Source organism: Phoenix dactylifera, chromosome 11 (assembly GCF_051530095.1).
Source record: "Phoenix dactylifera cultivar Ajwa chromosome 11, Ajwa_hap1_PhDact_Kaust_v1.1, whole genome shotgun sequence".
Classification (NCBI taxonomy): Eukaryota; Viridiplantae; Streptophyta; class Magnoliopsida; order Arecales; family Arecaceae; genus Phoenix; species Phoenix dactylifera.
In genome coordinates this window covers 19,324,654-19,343,532 of record NC_143200.1, presented here as the reverse complement: position 1 = coordinate 19,343,532, position 18,879 = coordinate 19,324,654, and the positions used below count along the sequence as shown (strand labels likewise).

At 43.0% G+C, this 18,879-nt stretch overlaps 2 protein-coding genes across 2 annotated transcripts; one reads left to right on the top strand and one right to left on the bottom strand.

Moving 5' to 3' along the window:
• Positions 1 to 3,853: 3,853 nt before the first annotated feature.
• On the top strand, positions 3,854 to 10,903 carry LOC148700693 (uncharacterized). The gene is made up of 4 exons (XM_088707914.2): positions 3,854 to 3,858; positions 6,119 to 6,800; positions 6,873 to 7,117; positions 10,885 to 10,903. The coding sequence occupies exons 1-4, from the start codon at positions 3,854 to 3,856 to the stop codon at positions 10,901 to 10,903; spliced, it is 951 nt and encodes a 316-aa protein (XP_088564040.2).
• A 375-nt stretch (positions 10,904 to 11,278) lies between these two features.
• Positions 11,279 to 15,332, bottom strand: LOC103721265 (uncharacterized). Its single transcript, XM_008811403.5, has 2 exons — positions 12,202 to 15,332; positions 11,279 to 11,940 (listed from the first exon to the last, which is right to left on the bottom strand). The coding sequence occupies exons 1-2, from the start codon at positions 15,023 to 15,025 to the stop codon at positions 11,504 to 11,506; spliced, it is 3,261 nt and encodes a 1,086-aa protein (XP_008809625.3). The 5' UTR covers positions 15,026 to 15,332; the 3' UTR covers positions 11,279 to 11,503.
• Between the last annotated feature and the right edge of the window lie 3,547 nt (positions 15,333 to 18,879).

Here is an 18,879-nt window from a genome sequence, read left to right as displayed (position 1 = left end):
GTATAGTGATTGAATAGAGTGCGCAGGAACAGATGTATTGGGCACCAAGCAATCAGTGTTGAACTCACAAAAACAATATCCAGAATGTTACTAATGTCGATTTATTCTGAAGCATTTTATAGGATGAATGGTGTCTCGGTTTGGTCCCAAGGTGTCATGACCAAGAGGTTGGTGGGTCACAAGCTAATGGTGAGTTGCGAGTTTGGCAGGATGTTGTTGAGTTGAAAGGTGCTGGTCGTTGGAAGGAGTAGAGCCGATTGCGAATTCTTTTTTATTTCTTTAGCAGAAGCAAAAGTTCATCTACCTCATAAACATAGGCTGGAATTTTTCCCTCTGGTTCATAAACAAATCAGCCAGTTCATGGACATTTGTCCAAGGTTTCAACTTGGTGGTGTGGCTGATCAATAGTTTGATGTGGCTTCAGTGCAAGATACCGGAGTTTGCTGCAATCCGAACGCTGTGATAATTTTTCACTAAGTGTAATAATCCAGAAAAAAAAATTTGGGGGCTCGTGGGCCAGCCCGAAGAGGCCAGACCCAGCCCAACTCGGATGAGCCCCGCCTATGGGTTTGTTGGCCGGCCCTAATGGGCCAGGCCCAAAGCCGACCCGTGCTTGGCACGCGGTCGATCAGGGAGCTAGGGTCTTCTTCCTCACCGATTCCCGCAAAAAGGAGGACTCTCCGAAGGCAGTCTAAGTTCGAATAGAACTCGAGGATCTTGCCTATATAATTCGCCTCCCCCTCCTCCAATTTCCTCCACCCAAATTGCCGAGAATTGCCGCCAATTCCAAGTATGCCTCTTCGAGTCTTCTCCTTGAATCTTCGCCGAAAACGTCGCCGGACTGAGGTAAGACCCGAGCCACCCTCGTCTCTTCTTCTCCCGGACTGAGTAAGCCAGCAAATCACTGGGCCTTCATCCAAAAATAGAGTGCTCTGTTCCGTCCCCTTTTTTTGTTCATCGTCATCGGCCGACGGAAAAAGGCCGAGTTATGCCACTCTTGGGGACCCCTGTACTCATGTAACTGTGGTTCGGGAGATAGCCACAGTAAAGAAGTGCTCGATGATGGGTGGTGCGGATTAATTTCCTTCCTTCCTTCTCGTCGGCCGGCCATCATCGCTGGTGACGCTAAGGCCGAAGGACCGCCGTGGGACGCTGCCACCGGAGCAGGCTACCTTGACCTCCACCTTGATCAGAGAAGAAGACAGCGAAAGAGCGGCTCTCCTCTATTTTGGAAGAAGAAAAGACCTCTCTTTATCAATCCTCTCTCCTCCCTCTTTCTCTCTCCTCGCTCTTCTCTTTATTCTCTTGTTTCTCAATTTCTCTCTCTACTGGACTTTCTCTCTCTATCTAGACTTCGCTCTTTACTTAGATTATTTCTCTCTTGTTTCTCTCTTTGCATAGATCTATGGACCCAATAAAAGGATTTCAGATATTTTTATTGTGGATCCGGGTTGACCCCAGTAGAGAGTTCTGGACCAGTGTCGTTCCAACCATCTGTCGTGCTAGTCTTACCCCGACCATCACCGAGTATTATTAGACTCTATTATCATGAATCTCTATTGTGTCACCTATGACCATGCTCTGATTTTTGTTTCATAATTTGACTAGTTGGACTAATCGGAGCAAACCAACCAGGATTGTTGGATGTCGTTGCCTAGTCAACCCTGTTCGTCCAACACCAGACTGTGGCCAGCCACCATTGGATCTATAATTGATAACCCCTGATCTATTGCCTTGATTTGATATATAATCCTTGATCAGATGAATTAGCTTGCATTATGCTGACCAATTCAAACAATTAGGCATTGTCCTCTAACCGGTCTCGTATATCTTCCTATACGAATCTATTTCCATAGTCAGCCCTAGTGTTGTATGGGGCTACAGTCATTCGGACAAGAAAAGTCCAACGAGATCTTATACTCTAGTTTCTCTCTCTTCCTATTGGTACTTTCTCTCTCTAGCTTAATTCGGAGAGATCGTTGGTTGTGCGGACTGTTGGATAGTCCTGGGTTGCAATGTGTTGGTGGACCCTTTAGTGGGTCAGTAGAGAGTTATGGGTTGTCGGATACCTTCAATAATTTTTTATGTTGATTTGGTTTTGTAGGAGAACAATCTTTTGGGCAAAATGACGTTGAGCAGGGTTCTACGCACCCCGGTTTGTAGATCAAAGAGTAGGTAGGTGATTCGTCTGTCTGGGTTGTCCTTAAAGAGGTAAAAATCTTTATACGCCGACTTGCGTGATATAAATTTTTTACCTATATATATATATATATAATATGCTATGATCCAGATAAGTAAAAAGCAAAAATAATTTTATGATAGTTTTGGTATTAAATCGTATTTTGATCATGTTAGCTTGTGATTAATGGTATGATGGATGCATATATGAGCATAACCTATGCTAGCATAATCAGACTAATGGATGTGGTGCTCTAGACTAACTATGTTATATTGGTTGTCTCGTCACGGGCTAAAAATGTGACTGTGGTTAGTCTCAAGCTGGAAATAAAAAAAAATGGTATGTGGATGTGAATTTGATTAAATGAACAGGGACTCTAGGCTTATCTCGTTATTATCAATTGCTCCGTGACAGGCTGAAAATGTGATATTATCGATTGCCCCGTGACAACCTGAAAATATGATACTATCGATTACCTCGTCATAGGCTGGAAATTTGATACTATCGATTGTTCCGTAGACTAGAAATGTGATACTATCGATTGCCTCATCACGGACTGAAAATGTGACCGAGATGTAGCCTAAAGTCAAAAAGATAATTGATTCGGATCAAATTAAAAAGAAATGGAAAGAAAAATATTGAAAATATTAATGAAGATTTATGAAAAATCATCTGCTATATCACTTTTGAGGGGATAATTTTTTATTGATATTTGATGTTCATGTGTATACTATACTGATTATTCAAGCATTATTGATAGTCGGTTTGTGATTTCATGATGTGCAACGTTTTCTTGCAGTTTTCAAACTTATATTATTATTGTGTTGGTATGGATGTGTGAAGATTCTTACTCAGCTGTAAAGCTCACAACTCCTTTCTTTTTCTCTTTTAGTGTTGCAGGTTGCATAGTATATGGCTATGGTTGAGATCATAGTTGGAGGGGATGATTAGATAGAGCATCACTAATTCTGGTTGGATGATTAAATTTTGTAATTGGATCAACTTTGATCTCTGGCATGAATTGATATTATTATTGATTACGGATATTGAGGTTGTAATATATTTTTTAGGCCTTACATATTCTCTAGGGCCCTACTCTAGGGAGTGTGCGGCCGTGTCGCATGTCGGACCCGAGTGCTAGGTTCGGATATGACAAAGTGGTATCAGAGCTTAGGTTAAGATAATTAGGGATTATGACTGAAAAACTATCAGAACTTAGGTTTAAGATCATTGGGGATTGTGATAGGAAAGCTATCAGAGTTTAGGTTTAAGATCATTGGGGCTTACGACAAGAAAACTATGAAAGCTTAAGATCATTTGGGATTGTCGCAGAAATGATATTGGAGCTTAAGGTTTAAGGCCACTAGAGACTGTGGCATAAGTGACATCAGAGTTTAAGATCATTAGGGATTGTAGCAAAATTAGAATCATAGCATCGGCCGCGTGGTTTCTACCTCCCTTACCATCAAAAAAAAAAAAAAAAAAAAGCCAAAATGGTTTCAAAAGTTCACAGAAGTTTTCACAAGCAGCAACCCGACCATCATGGGCTTCACCTTTTTGCCTTCTAAATACTACAAAAAGCCACGAGCCAGACAAGCCGCAACGAAGCTATCAGCTAGTCACTTTGAGATTGGTCAAGATGGATGAATGTTGGAGTTTAGCACTTTAAGATCTATGCGGTAGGTGATCCCACAAAGCAAGGTGATTTTTTTCTTTCGCACGAAAGAAACAACTCGATCCACGTCGAACATCGCTTGCATGGCGAACACAACGGCCAAATGCAATGAGCAACGTGATGGCCGACAACCATCTATCTTCGAGATAACACTTCATTAATTTACTCTAAAACTGAGTAACCAGGAGTAACGAGATGAGAAGCATTTATGAACTAGAACTGAACAACTTCTGTTTTTCCCAAAGAAAATGGTGATGCCCGGATCTTCGTATCCCAAGGAAATTAATGGTGATCACCATTCCCTCTTCCCTCTTCCCTCTTCCCGTCCCATGCTCGAATCCTTGCATTCTGGAAGGTTGTCTCTGCCATGGGCCTCCACCAATATCCTCGGCTATCTTCGAGCTTCTATCTAAAATCTTCTCCTCCGTCCCTGATAAAGGGTATATAAGCAAGTAGTATAAATAAATAAATATGCAATGCACAAAAAGGGAGCTTCCCTCTTAAAATAATTTCTGGTTGGAGTGGTTTCACTGCGTGTTGCTGAGGCTGCTATAAGCTGTTATTGGTCCATGGCATGGAGTCGCAGATAGAACCAATTTTTTTTGTAATCTTTTGTTTATTGGAGACGAGTTATATTCTGGCTGATTAGTCGGTGGCATATCTAAATGCATGATCTGCAATCGATCGACTCTCTCTGCTTTCTGTTTACAGAAGAATCATAACTTCAACATCTTCTAAGGATTTGGATTCTGATGGTTGTGCGAATGATAAGCTGATAGATTATATTGGGCAATAGTGTTTTAAGTCATATGATGTAATTGTCTCAAAAGTCAAAAACAACATGATACGCCAAAGTTTGAATCTCTCTGCTCAAAGCTTGCTTACTTCTCCAAACCACTGTACTCATGGATGCATGTTAGAAGCTTATAAATTCTTTGATGTTGATACACCAATAACATCTTTTTTTTATCGACTATTTTTTGCTTCCGTAGCTATCTTTAATTTTGAGAAGAGTTGTTAATATGAGACTAAATACATATCAATATGGGTCCTTACATCCTTTTTTTAATTTAAGCTTTGGTATCTTTGCTAAGCTAAGGGTTCAAATCTATTCAAATCTAATCATAAGCACCACGATCGGCTTCTGATCAATCCTCAGAACTCGTGTTGCAGTATCTCCTAATCTACATAAGCCATGGGTCAGTTTCGCTCTGATAGCATCTATCACAACCCAGAATATCATTCAAAAAAACTAGTTGGAAGATATTATTTAGGTTCCTTGGCCTTGCATAATTACTCAAAATTTAACCAGTGCATAACTAATATGGGATTAAATATACGCCCGCATGGGTCTCACAATAGTCATGCAAGGAGAACGTAGTTGAATTTCTCGTTCATAAAACGAATTCTGATCCACTAGGCTCATGTCCATGTTTGTTCCAAGTTCCATCATGGTACAAAGTTTGCAGGGTTAAGACGGTTGTTATGCTGAAAATATTGTTTGTTTGAAAGGATTTAAGTGGTTCCTTCTTATTATGCTTTATGGTAGATCATATTCAGCAGACTTAGCATTTAGTCCTTGTAAGAACTCAACATGTTGATACTCCCTCCAAACATGATAAGGTGTTAAAAAATCAGATAGGTCTGGCAAAACTAGAACCAAAAAAAATTCAGTGTATGATGTGCTAAGAACTAGGATCATATACTTTACAACCAAAAACCAACTAGTTCTTATAATTGGCTAACCGCAATGTGAACTTGAACTTCTAAGTATTCAAGGCAATAGGTAGAAATGTGAAGATCAGATGCACTGCATGTATTAAAGCCCATAGCATGCGATAAAACCAACAGTGGGAGCCACATGAAATGTGGAAGGGTTAGCGATCAGGAGAGGAGAATTCTTATCTTCATAGGCCAAATATTTGTGTTTTCTAGAAGTGGGGCTAGCTTATTTTCACTACAAGAATATTGGGCTAGCTTAAAAGCGTCGCTAAAAACCATCCCGACGCTTTCCTAAGCGTCGGTAAAGCGTCGCCTATGCTACAGTGGAGAAAATATTTTCCGGCGCTTCCAAAAGCGTCGAAAATTAGAGACGCTTTTTAGCGTCGGCAAAACTTGTTCTAACGACGCTTTAAAGCGTCGTTAGAATTATTTTTTAAAAAAAATAAAAAAAAAATTGAATTATTATCTGCGGCATAATTCCTCTCCTCCGCCGGCGGCGGAGGCGGCTTCCCTTCCGACTCCCCCGATGCCTCCGTCGCCAGTTCCTTCGAGTTCGAATTCTCCGCCCGATTCCCCTCCGCCGCCGCCTTCGCCACCGGATCCATGACCTCCGCCGACAAGCTCTTCCTTAACGGCCAGATCCGCCCCATGAAGCTCTACTCCCACCTCCAGCGGCCCCAGGTCCTCGCCCCCCTCCTCGATCTCAACGAAGAAGAAGACGACGACGACGAATCCGAGCGTCACCCGCCGGAAATGGCCGCGAGGGGGCGAGATCTGAAGCTCTGGAGCCGATCGATTCGCCGGAGGGCCAGATCTCATTCCCCGCTTCGGAACGCGCCACTCCATTGGCAAATGGAGGTCGAAGAACGAGAGGATAGAGCGAAAGATGTAGAGCCAGTTCCAGATCCGAAGCAGATCGAGGCGGAGGCGGCCACTCTATCCGTCTCGGCTTCGTCCTCCCGGTCCTCCTCCACGTCCTCCTCCTCCTCCTCCTCCTCCTCCTCCTCCTCTGGAAGAACCTCCAAGAAGTGGATCTTCCTCAAAGATCTCCTCTATAGAAGCAAGAGCGAGGGAAGAGAGAGAGGAAACACCAAAGAGAAGTTCTGGCACTCGATCTCTTTCTCCCAATCCAAATCCAAGTCCAAACCTCCGCCGCCGATTCCTCCTCCCTCCGCCTCGGCCGCCGCTGCTGCCGACTCCTCTTCTTCCGCCAATCCTCTGCCTGCCCCCGTGATCTCGGGTGTGGAGAAGGCGAAATCGAAGGATCCATCGCCACCGGTCGGCTGGTCTTCAAAGAGAACGGCGGCGAAGCCGGTGAACTGGGTGGGGCGGCGGAGGGCGCCGGCGCCGTCTCCGCACGAGCGGCACTACACGGCGAACCGGGCGCAGGCGGAGGAGATGCGGCGGAAGACGTTCTTGCCTTACCGCCAGGGCCTGCTCGGCTGCCTGGGCTTCACTTCCCGCAGCTATGGCGCCATTAACGGCATCGCCCGTACCACAGATTCATGCCGCAGATTGGGGAGAAAGGGTTCTACGGGATTGTTGTTCTCCGCAAAAGAGAGAGAGAGAGAGAAGGAGTTGGGACTTGGGATCGGGGAGGAAGAAAAAAATAGAGGGGCGCCTGTTTTACGACGACGCTTTGTAAAGCGTCGTGGGAAAAAAATATGAGGTGACTGGGTTGTAAGGCTTCCGACGACGCTTTTGAGCGTCGTAGCGTTCTGACGACGCTCAAAAGCGTCGTCTAATCTACTTTTTCCCGCCCCTACTGTAACGCGTCGACAACCTTGCACGGGGTGCCCAATTTTCTGACGCTTTTTTCTTGCGTCGGTGGGTAAGAGTCGGCGAAACCCCTTTTTGTTATAGTGTTTGGTTTAGGGGGAGAAAACTACGAGGAATAAAAGATGAACAAGATTTGTAAAACGTGAATGCAAGGAAAAAGAAAGGGTTTTTTTTGGCAACTTTTCTAAAACTTTTTTTTGCCATAGTCTATCTTCCTTTCATGATCTTGTAGGGCGCCTGTGTTGGGATCTCGCGCACACCGCAGAAAAAAATAGAATGAAGCAGAAGAGGCATGCGCGGATCCGTATTCATCGCATGAACGTATTTTAAAACCGACGTACGTAGATAGATTAGGATTAAAATTTTTTAGGACTAAAAAAAATCATATCTTCATCTTGTGCGGGTACATATTCATCACAATCTGATGATCGTGGATTTGTTGGAAGGTTCGCTTGAAGCCGCACACACGTTCGGCCTCTATGGGTATGCACACGAGGCAGAGGACCAATCCAAATGCTTGAATCTCTCCGGGATGCTAGCTCCCTTGCAGAGATTTATTTTGATGGCTGAAATCCTCTCTTGATTTATCAACTCTTTGATAGATCTCAAGAGGAAGAAGAAGGACTTGAAAGGGAGGAAGAAAAGCCACCCTTTTCAGCCTTTTCTTTTGATGCGGTGGAAGAAGGAATGAGAAGAGCCACACGCCACCCTTTTTGTTTTCTTGTTGCTTGCAGCTCCAAAGTGGGAAGAGGAGAGGAGGGTCACGACTGAAAGATAGAGGAAAAACTAAGGATTCTGCCCCCGAATTTTTCCTTCCTATCTAGATGTGTGGAGCTTCTAAAATTTAGGAGCTCCATGTCTATCTTTAAGCCAAGAGGAGGCCGTACGCCCCTCCTTTCTTTCATCACATATTGCCAAAGGGAGGGGCGTATGCCCCTCCTACGCCCCTCCCTCTTTTCCCCCCTTTCACGCACGCCCCCCACTTAATCAAATTAAGCGCCCCTCCCTCTTTTCCTCCCTTTCACGCATGCCCCCCACTTAATCAAATTAAGTGGGGCATGGGGCCTTTTTCATGGGTGTCTAATCCTCTTTTAAAGAGGATTAGGTGGCCTCCAAGACTTATCCATAAGAGTCCTAATCCAATTAGGACCCAATTGGATCATGACTCAATTGAACTCTTGAATCCTAATCTAAGTAGGAGTCTTCTTGATCTATTAGATCAAAATTAATTAGGAATTTAGGAATTCTAATCTAATTAGGACTCATATAATTTTAGTCTTAATCCAATTAGGACTTTAGAAATCCTATTCCAAGTAGGACTCTAATTTAATAAGATCAAGCCCAATTAATTAAGTCCAATTGATTCAATTAAATTGCAATCCAATTACAATTAATCCTCCTTCAACTCACTAACTCTTAGTGAGTTAAACCAATTATCAATCAAATTAATAATTATGAACTATTGTGATTCAAAATCACAATTCAACCATCAGATTGGTTAATACCTCTAATATGTGTGACCCCATAGGTTCTGTTCTGTTTGGTAGTAAGATATATTGCGATCTCTATCACAGTATCATTGAAAACTCCTTTCAATGGGTTGGAACAATTCCAACTCATCTCACCAGGGATCATCGACCATCAAGATAATCCATGTGAGTCTCACCATCCACCAATGACACCTGGCAGCATGTAGTGGCAACCCAGAAGAATGGAATAATGAACCTCTAGGTGCAGTTATCGTAGGATAGAGTCCTTCTATTGTGAATCCCTATAAGACGGAGGTCATGGATGACTCGTTAAACCCCATCGTCTGTCATATATCAAGATTTATTCGACTTAAGTTCAAGAGTGAAAAATTTCTTTTCCACTGTACATACTATCCCGGCCAAGGTTTTATGAACTTAGTCTAATAAATCACATAGGACTACTCCTTATCTACTAAGGTCGATAGATTCCATGTAGGTGCCTACCTTACTCCTATAGTAAACCTACTGCAATCTACACCACGAGGACCCATATGGCTAGAGACCATGTATACGTATAGTCAAACTACAACAATCTCACTATGAATAGCCAAAGCACTGCAAGTCAAAGGACCAGTCACACTACTACAACATCAAGTAAGTCACTGATAAGTGGATAGACATCCAAGTAACTTCTTGCTTTGGTCATGCTCGGTACCCTTGTTCTCTAACAAGCACCTGCACTGTCACTCCAGTGTTCGTACACTGTGGACTCGAGACTCGTCCATTCATAAGAAAAGTGATCTGTACACTAATCCCATCGGATCAATCACCATCCTCGTGATGATCCATCGATCAGGAGCATTTAGGAATTAATCACCAATGACACATGGCTCAAATTCTCAACTCTTGAGAATATGCATCATAATCTTATTAATTTCTTGGACGATTCATAGATACATACACAATATGAATAAAAAAGATGCCCATTTATTATTCAATAATAATAAAATCAAGTACAAAATTATATCCGAGAATAAATTATGCGTCAGCCAGATTGGCTTCTAGGGCATACATCTAACAGTCTGAATGCTTGACTCCCCTCCTCCTTAATTTTTATTTCTTTTCTTCTTCTTTTTTTTTTGAAAGGCTGCTTTTCAAAGTCAGTGTATGCAACCACTAGCATCAATCATAACCATATCCTGAAGGGGTTTAGGCTATAACTTCGGCACGAAAGAAGGATTCATCTTTTTTTTATGCAAATCCAACATTAGATCGTGCAATAGCCAATTCAAGATTTATACAAATAGATGAATGGAGTTCAAAGTGCTTTGAGATCTATATAATTAATGCACCAACTAATAATTGGCATGGTGACGGAAGAACAATTATTTTTTTTGCACAAAGTATACAACCCAAGCCTATCCTGGAGTAGTTGGATTAAAACCAAAAAAAGCTTTCCATAATATGGTGCCATTGTGGTCGGCCACATAAGATGCTACCATCATTTGATCCTTTTGAGTGAAATGGTTGGTGGTCTTTCAATTGCTTCTGTAAACAAAGAGGGAGAAAAAAAGCTTTCCATAAACAAATGTTTTGATGGCCCAAATTGTTGAAAAAGGGCGACACTGTTCATCCATACCACCACTTTCTCTTGGAAGCTATCGGCCAAAGGATTAGAATGGGCTGGAACTGGAACTTAAGCACGAGTGTCCATGAAAGCGCTCGGCTGCCAGAAAGATGTACCCGGATTCGCGGTGTACGAACTGGCCAAGAGGAAACCGACACGGTGGCAGTCTGGCGTTGATTTATGGCGTTGAATTTAGGATACATTTCATTCATGATCAAAACGGGATTCGAAATTCTCCGATATATACTTGATTCATTATCAGAATTAGAATCGAAATCAGAATAAAATTTAAATATTAGAAAAAAGTAGTGACAGCTATAATCGTTTCGTTCTCATTCTTATTTCAGAGTCCAACTCTCCTCAACTAGACATGCTTTTGGCCATTTACACCTGTTTTTGATACATTTTAAATGGGATGCTTTGTATTGTGTAGGAAAGAGTGGAGAAAGTAACATTTTTCTAAACTTGACCAGGAATTTTGTGGCTTATTTAGCATTGGTCACAACAGGCAAATGCTAAAAGACACAAAAAAGACACGGCATAAAAGATAAAATTTTGGTTATTCTAATTTTTGAGATTCCTCCACGTTCTTAGCTAGAAGTCCATCTGTACCACGTGGGCAGTTCGTTGGCAGCAAGCGAGGCCATGTGAAAGTCTCGCTGGAAAGATAGTTTTTTATTGTCCTCGGACGCTATTGTCGGAGTTAAAATAGACGATTTAGCAGCCCAAACACCCCAATCATTGCACCAACTTCCGCGCACACAAACTCTCCTTGCTTTCTTCTCCCAATGCATCATTCCCTTGTCCATTTTTAACTCCAAAGCAAATGATAAAGAAACCTAATGTTGTGGAATTACCACAATCATTTAAAAGTATTTGCTTTTATTAGCAGAGTTGATGTACTAACCATGTAATACTCCAAGAATTCATCCAGTACAGTTACATTATCCAACAGATTACTTTGATTTACACGTTTCTAATGCAAGCAAACCCTATAAAACCATAGGTCATCACCAAAATGTTCGCCCTTCTAACAAACTATCAATCCTACTTCAGTTGGAGTAGTAGGACATGGCTAATGAGCAATCCGACGAGCCTGGCAAGGCCAGGCTCCGGTCTGAAGAAGCGGCAGCGGTCATTGTGGCCTCCTTAGGCTCGTCGACCATCGGCCTTCTGATCTCCTTAAGCAATGCAGCAACATCCTTCATGGTAGGCCGGTCATCAGCACGATGACTGACGCACAGGACTGAGATGGCGAGTGCTTGAAGCATTTCTTGTATCTGATGGTCCAGACTGCCTCCGAGTCTTGAGTCGAGAAGATCTCTTGGGTTGTGCTTGCTGTGCAAGTGGTCACAAACCCATTGAACCAAGTGAGCTCCCCCAGGGAGCGTGGGGTCCAAAGCATGTCTTCCCGTGAGGACCTCAAGCAGGACAACACCATAGCTATAGACATCACTCTTCTCTGTGATTCGTTGCATCGAAGCATACTCTGATCATAGAAAAACCAAATTTTTAATGATGGTGGAATATATAACAGTATAACCCTATAGATCCCAAAAGTAATCTAAGCATATTATTCACCTTTTAAACCTAATCTCTATATATAAACCAGGCTTGTCTCTTCTAATAGAGTCTACAAATTATAAGAGCTTTCATACAAGGAACTGAATTAATACTTAAAAGTCATAAATTAAAAGTTAAAATATTTCAATGGTAATGAAACTAAAATAATAAAATGAATAATAATTACCTGGAGCTATGTATCCGTAAGACCCAGCAATGCGAGGAGGAGCCTTTGAATCCAACTTGCTAGCACAAGCACCATCATTGACCCCGGTCAAGACTCTAGCCAGCCCAAAGTCGGCCAAATATGGCTCAAATCTCGGCCCCAGCAGAACGTTCATGGCCTTCACATCCCCATGCAAGATGGCGGGCACGCAGTCATGGTGCAGGTAGGCGATGGCGTGCGCCACCCCAACCGCAATCTCGTATCTCACCTCCCACTCCGCCACCCCCTTCCCGCTCCGGTGAAGGAACCCGCTCAGGCTCCCATTCGGCAGATAGTTATAGAACAGCAGCTTCGTGCTCCGGTTCGCTCCCCATCCCAGCAGCCGGACGATGTTCCGGTGCCTTATCGATCCCAGTGCGGCGATCTCATTGCTAAATGCCCCGGAATCGTCCGACGACCACATCTTCTTGACGGCGAGCGTGTCGCCGCTCGGAATTCTGACCTTGTAGACCACCCCCGAGCTTCCAGTCCCGATCACATTCGCCGACGTTAGTCCCCGGACTACTTCCTCCACCGAGAAATCGAGCTTCTGATACAGCGTGACCTCCCATGCTCCATCTTCATCCCCACGCAGGCTAGTGCGAGTGCGAACCAGCGCGTAGGCGGCCATCAGCAGCAGCACGGCGCTGACGCTGATGAGGACTGACATGGCGAGCTTCAGCGCAGAGATGGTGGTCCTTCTCGATGAGTCCTCGTGGGTCATCGGACCGCCGGAGATGAACAACCCGTGGTTTCCGGCGAGATCGGAGAGTGGGAGCTTGCGGAAGAACGGGGTGTCTGGCAGCTCACCGGAGAAGGCGTTGAAGGAGATGTTTAGAGCTACAAGGTTCTGGAGCGAGGTTAGCGCGCCAAGGTCCCCGGTGAGCTCGTTGTGGGAGATGTCGAGGCAGCTGAGCTTCCCTAGGCCCGAGAATTCGCTTGGAATCTCACCGGTGAAATGGTTGCAGCTGAGGTTGAGCGAGATTTCGAGCGCTGGAAGCTGGCCTAATTCTGGAGGTATCTCACCGGAGAAAGCATTGTCGCCGAGATCCAGCAGTTGTAGCTTGCTGCAGGATCTAATCTCCACCGGAATCCTGCCGGAGAGCAGATTCCTCCCGGCAACAAGCTTGGTCAGCTCCGGCAACGACCCGATGCCGGGACTCAGCGGACCGGTGATCCTGTTATCCGAGACGTCAATGAGTTGTAGGTTCTTTGGGAATGAATCGGGCAAGGCTCCATTGAGAGCATTCGAATGAAGATCGAGGAATTCGAGATCCTCGCATCCTGATACCGCCGGTGGGATCTGACCTACCAGCCGGTTGTTGCTCAAGTCGAGGAAGTTGAGGTTCTTTAGATTACCAATCTCGGCGGGGATGGCCCCCGCAAGCCGGTTACCGTTCAGCCGGAGCCGGAAGAGGCGAGTACAGCTCCCGATATCCGGTGGTATGAATCCTGACAGTTCATTGGACAGGAGGAGCAATTTGGTAAGATTCTGCAGCCCGTAGAGCTCTCTCGGTATCGGCCCGGTCAGATTGTTGTAAGAGAGATCGAGAGACTGAAGGTTGCGGCATCGGGCCAAGCTCACCGGAATATTCCCCGTCAGCCTGTTCTGCCAGGCATAGAACAGGGTGAGTTTTTTCAACTTCTCGAAATCTATTTGGATCTCGCCGGAGAGCCAGTTGTTGTCCACCTCGAAATCGGTCAGAGAAGTACAGCTGGAGATTTCAGGTGGTACGAGACCTGTCAGCTGATTGGTACTCAACTGAAGCTGTTGAAGTTTTGTGAGGTTCCCGATGCTCCTAGGTATGCTTCCAGTCAGAAGATTCAGGGAGAAGTCCACAAGGACGAGCTCTTTGCATCGCCCGAGCTCCGGAGGGATTGCGCCCACCAAGTTGTTCTGCCATAAGAGCAGAGTCTGAAGCTTTTGGAGCTCGCCAAGCTGTGCTGGAATGGAACCTGAAAGAGAATTCTGATACAGATACAGGCTCGTCAGTTCAGTACAATTGCCGACCTCTTCCGGGATTGGACCTGAGAGGAAGGCAGTGTAGATGGCAATGGTCTGGATCCTCTTCAGCAATCCAATGGTGGAAGGAAGGTTTCCCGATATACCGGTCTCAGCGAGGCCCAGCATGGCAAGGTTGCTGCAGTTTCCAATCTCTGGAGGCAATATGCCTTTGAGATCTTGGTTCCCCCCGGCACGGAAAACTTCCAGCTTCCGTAGTTTTCCAATGGCGGACGGGATCTCACCACTGAGATTATTGTCATAGACGGTTAGATAAGTAAGGCTCGAGAGGTTGCCAATGTCGGAGGGAATGGCTCCTTGCAGAGAATTGGAATTCAGAGCGAGAGACACGAGCTTGCTCAGCTTGCACATCTCTGCCGGGATCTCGCCGAAGACCTGGTTTCTGCTGATGTCTATGAAGGCCAGCTCCTGGTATTCTCCAAATTCTCTCGGGATTGGGCCGGTGAGGTTGGTGGCAGAGAGAGTGAGTGTCTTCAGGGACTTGAGAGATTGGAAATTTGATGGCAATGGGCCTTGAAGACTCACTGACATCAAGCTTAGGCCGATGACTTCGGATTTCGAGTTGCAGGTGATGCCGAACCATTTGCATGGATCGGGGTCCGAAGGCTTCCATGACCTGAGTGCATCTGTAGAGCTGTTGAGAGTTTGCTTCCATGATAAGAGAGCCAGGCCTTGGTCGTCAATAGAGAGGCAGCACAAGAAGGAAGAGATTGCGATGAGCAGGAGAATTGGGGAGGTGAAGGTGTTGAAACTAGAGGACAGGGATTGCAGGTTTGAAGGCATTGGTGATGGGAGGAGGGGAGAGGAGATGATCTGTGTTGGGATTGTAGAGGGGGGAACCCCATGTTTTGTTTATAGTAGAAAAGCACGAGATCTGGATCCAAAGAACAGGTTTGCTTTATAATTTTAATATGTTCGCTGTTGTTTTGATTGTCGGATGGATGCAGATGGGCTTTGGTTTAGTTTATGCAATTGGGTCTGGGTTATGCAATAGATTGGTAGAAATTTGGCTGGTTGGGGATGGCATGAAGGGCTGAATAATTTAATCATGAAGAGCAACAGAGAGGAAGGTGGGTTTTAGGATAACATTGGTTGTTGTGGTTACTGTCATTACACATTTTATATTAGTTGATGCTTTTTTTCTTTTGTGTGTGTATGTTTCTTTGTTACATATAACGTTAGGAAAATGGTTTGACTATCTATTCTTTTGTTTCAGGAGATAACAGAGAAGTATATCTCCTTTTTTTCAACTGAGATGACAGGGAGTGGTGTTTACTTTGTATAACTTCGGAGAATATAAGTTTTACTTCTAAAAGAAAATTTCTTGCATTGTTGAAATATATTCTATTTTCCTCTGTATATTTGGCTCATCAAGCGGGTACGGTAATACTTGCAACACACTTGAGGTTAGGAGTCATAGTACATATACAAGCATAGGGATAAAATTGTTTGAATTATCAAAAAGTGCATGACCCTGCACTTCACTTATTCATGATAAATTCATTGGCTATTAATTTTCGAATAATACGCTGATCGAATTATCAAGACCTTATTCTCTAACAAAATCATGAAATTATGTAACTGTTAATTATGTTATTTCTGGATATTATATCAGTTGTTTAAACCATTGTTTTCATTGTTGTTTCCTTTTCTATGCTTACTCTTTCTGCATGCCCTAGCATATAGGCGTAATAATTTACTTTCGTATATATATTTTATTTTTATTATTATTATTTTTGGCTTGAAACCTTCCAGTCTATTCTTGTATTTGTTCTGTCAATTTTTTTTTCTTCTAAATCTTTAGTAGATCATTTGAGACTCCTTGATTTATTCTTTTCACTTGATTGTAGTGTCATGGTTCTTCTAATGAGCTTTTCATGTAGGTCAGCTACCATAAAGAGGAAGAGAACTAACATTAAAATCAAACTGTTCTTTTCTGCTTTTCTTTTTTCCTGAAATTCTGAAAGCTTGACTATGATTTAAAGGATGGAAATAATTTTGTCAATTGATTTCCTTTCATTTGCAACTATAATAAAAGGAGAGAAGAGTTTATGCTCTATGGCTGATTTGTTCAGGTTTCATTCATGTTATTTGAGAAAGTTGAAATAACTTCTTGTAAGTGCGCATTAAAATTTCTTTCTAGTATTCTTTCTCCAATTCAAGACATTTGTGGAGTTTTCTTAGTAATAAAAAAGAAATGCTTGGTAGAGGAGCAAGCGAGGAATCTTGAGGTGCACATGCTTGTAAAGTAGGGGTAGGTTAATTTTAATCCTAAAAATTTGCAGCTAAGCTCATGTGATTGGGCGGCAATCGCTGAAAAGTATTAAGAAGAATACCAAGAACATCTACATGTCTTTGAGTGGAAGGGACAGCAAGGGCAACATGGAGCTTCTCTCCTATTTTAATCTTTGCAGTTGTCAAAACTCCATGAAATTGTTCATAACCCAATAGTTCTCCTCAGCATCAGGGGACAGGTAGACCCTCATGGGGTTCGGCCTTCATTCACCATAAATAAACAAAGACTGCTAAAGGCCGGCTCGAAAAGAACAAAGCCTACCCTCATCGATGACTTTCCTAAATAAATTTGTCGATGATGGATTTTACTATACATTTGGTTTGCTGAATCTGAATTTCAAATCATGGCTTACTTCAATGAGATCTAACACAATAATGTCTAGCTTGTTCTAGCATCAACCACTTCGATGGTGAGTATCAACCACTTCGATGATGACTTGCTGCTATGATTCAAGTGCTCCCTTGTTTAGGATTTAGACAAATCAACAAAAGTGAGAAGGAAAATGTCTTAACATGGTGGTTCTTTTTGATGAAGACCGCTCGTCGATTACTATTGTTATCGATAATCCAATGATGAAATTAGCTCCTTTCCTTCTTTTGGATTTAAACACTACTTACAGTGAATCAAGTGATGTAAAATCATATCAAGCCCTCATCATATCAAACATGAATCAACCAAAATTTCCAGTTGTGGGTTCAAATCAACTGTAAGGGTGAGAATGCAAAGGCCTTCACATGGTGATGGTGGACAGATTAAGTGGCACACATGGGGTTCAAGGTTTGTGTAACGGGGATGGAAGCATCATGGGACAAAGAGGATCTAGATCCAATCAAGAGAGAGAGAGAGAGAGAGAGAGAGAGAGGAAATAGTGTAACGGGGATGGAAGCATTATGGGAATAAAGAGGATCTGGATCCAATCAATAGCAAGAGCGAGCGAGCGAGAGAGAGAGAGAGATGTGGTTGTGGTGGGGAAGTTATTGCCCGATTTTGTTAACATAGTTTGGACCTTAATCAAGATGTCATGCATGTTCTTCCATTACTTTTCTGACAGCAAGTTATTTTAGAACCACTCGGAGCCAAATTCTACACATGACCATCTTTTGCAGTGGCAGTTATGATGGTTACAAACAACAAAGGACTGTTCATGGCTTAATTACAGAGAAACAGTTTGCACTCCATTTGACAGTCTCCATTTGCCTCCTTTGGTTTATTAATTTTGTCTTTCCTTGGCATTTTACCATTTTTTCAAATCAAAAGAAACAGTTTCCCTTTCAACGATCCAATACATTCCATCTAATTACTTGGTTAAAAGAGATAAAAATATAATCATTTTGTGAAAAGTGAAAGGGAAGCTTTAATACCACTGCAAAGTCGCATTCGTTTTGAGCTCTTATTTTGGAAAGACAGAGTTGTTCTCTTTTCTTTTAAGGCTGCAGCTCTGTTTTTCAGGGATTCTTCTTAGCATCAGCCCAACAAAATCTATTTCACAATTGCGATCTCTGTCTCTCTCTCGTCACAAGGTGTACAATCTTAAGTTTCATGTCACTCTTCGAGCTTCCAAACAAGATAATTAGTACAAGCATCAGCCTTAAATAGTTCACCTTCTACTCTGAATTGTTTCTTGGTAGCATTTCTCAAGCAGGCAAGTGTGTTGCATAGTCCTTTTCTTGTTCGCTCGGCGATTAGTAGGAATGTCAATGCAACATAAAGGAAGAGAAGGAATAAAGGCATTAGGCTGGACTGAGGATTAAAGAGGTTAAAAGGCAAAGTTTAAACCTCCAACGATTTAATTAGAAGGGAAAGCACATGGAAGGAGGAGGAAGATGTGGTGTTTCTCGTTTGTCATTAGTCAGCTGTTCACGTGCCATACCCTTTAAGAATAAAGCCAGCCGGAAATGGATGAAGGAAGAACCAGTCCAATAGTCTAATCCCCAAAGATCCTGAGTTCCAATTCATGAGATGCTGCATCTTTGATGGGTCTCTTAAACAATTGCATCAATACTTGACCTGGATCAAATGATCAGTGGACTTCTTCCATACTCCATGAGAATATGGTGAGATTATGTTGGTCCAAGGGCTGGAGTCACTTGTGATGGCAGTCATGCACCTAACCAGTGAAAAAACAAGTGACATAGTCACTAACCAAAGCCAATTAAAAGCAAATTAATGCTCTAAGGTCCATGGCATGTTATAACTGGTTGTCTAAGAACAACATTGTTAACCAACCTTGTTTAACTTAACATAATAATGCAAAGAGGCCCTCAGGTTAGTAACACTGGTAAAATAATCCAAAAAAATATCGTAATTTTTTTTCCTACATGAATTTAGTTGAGATTCTAGC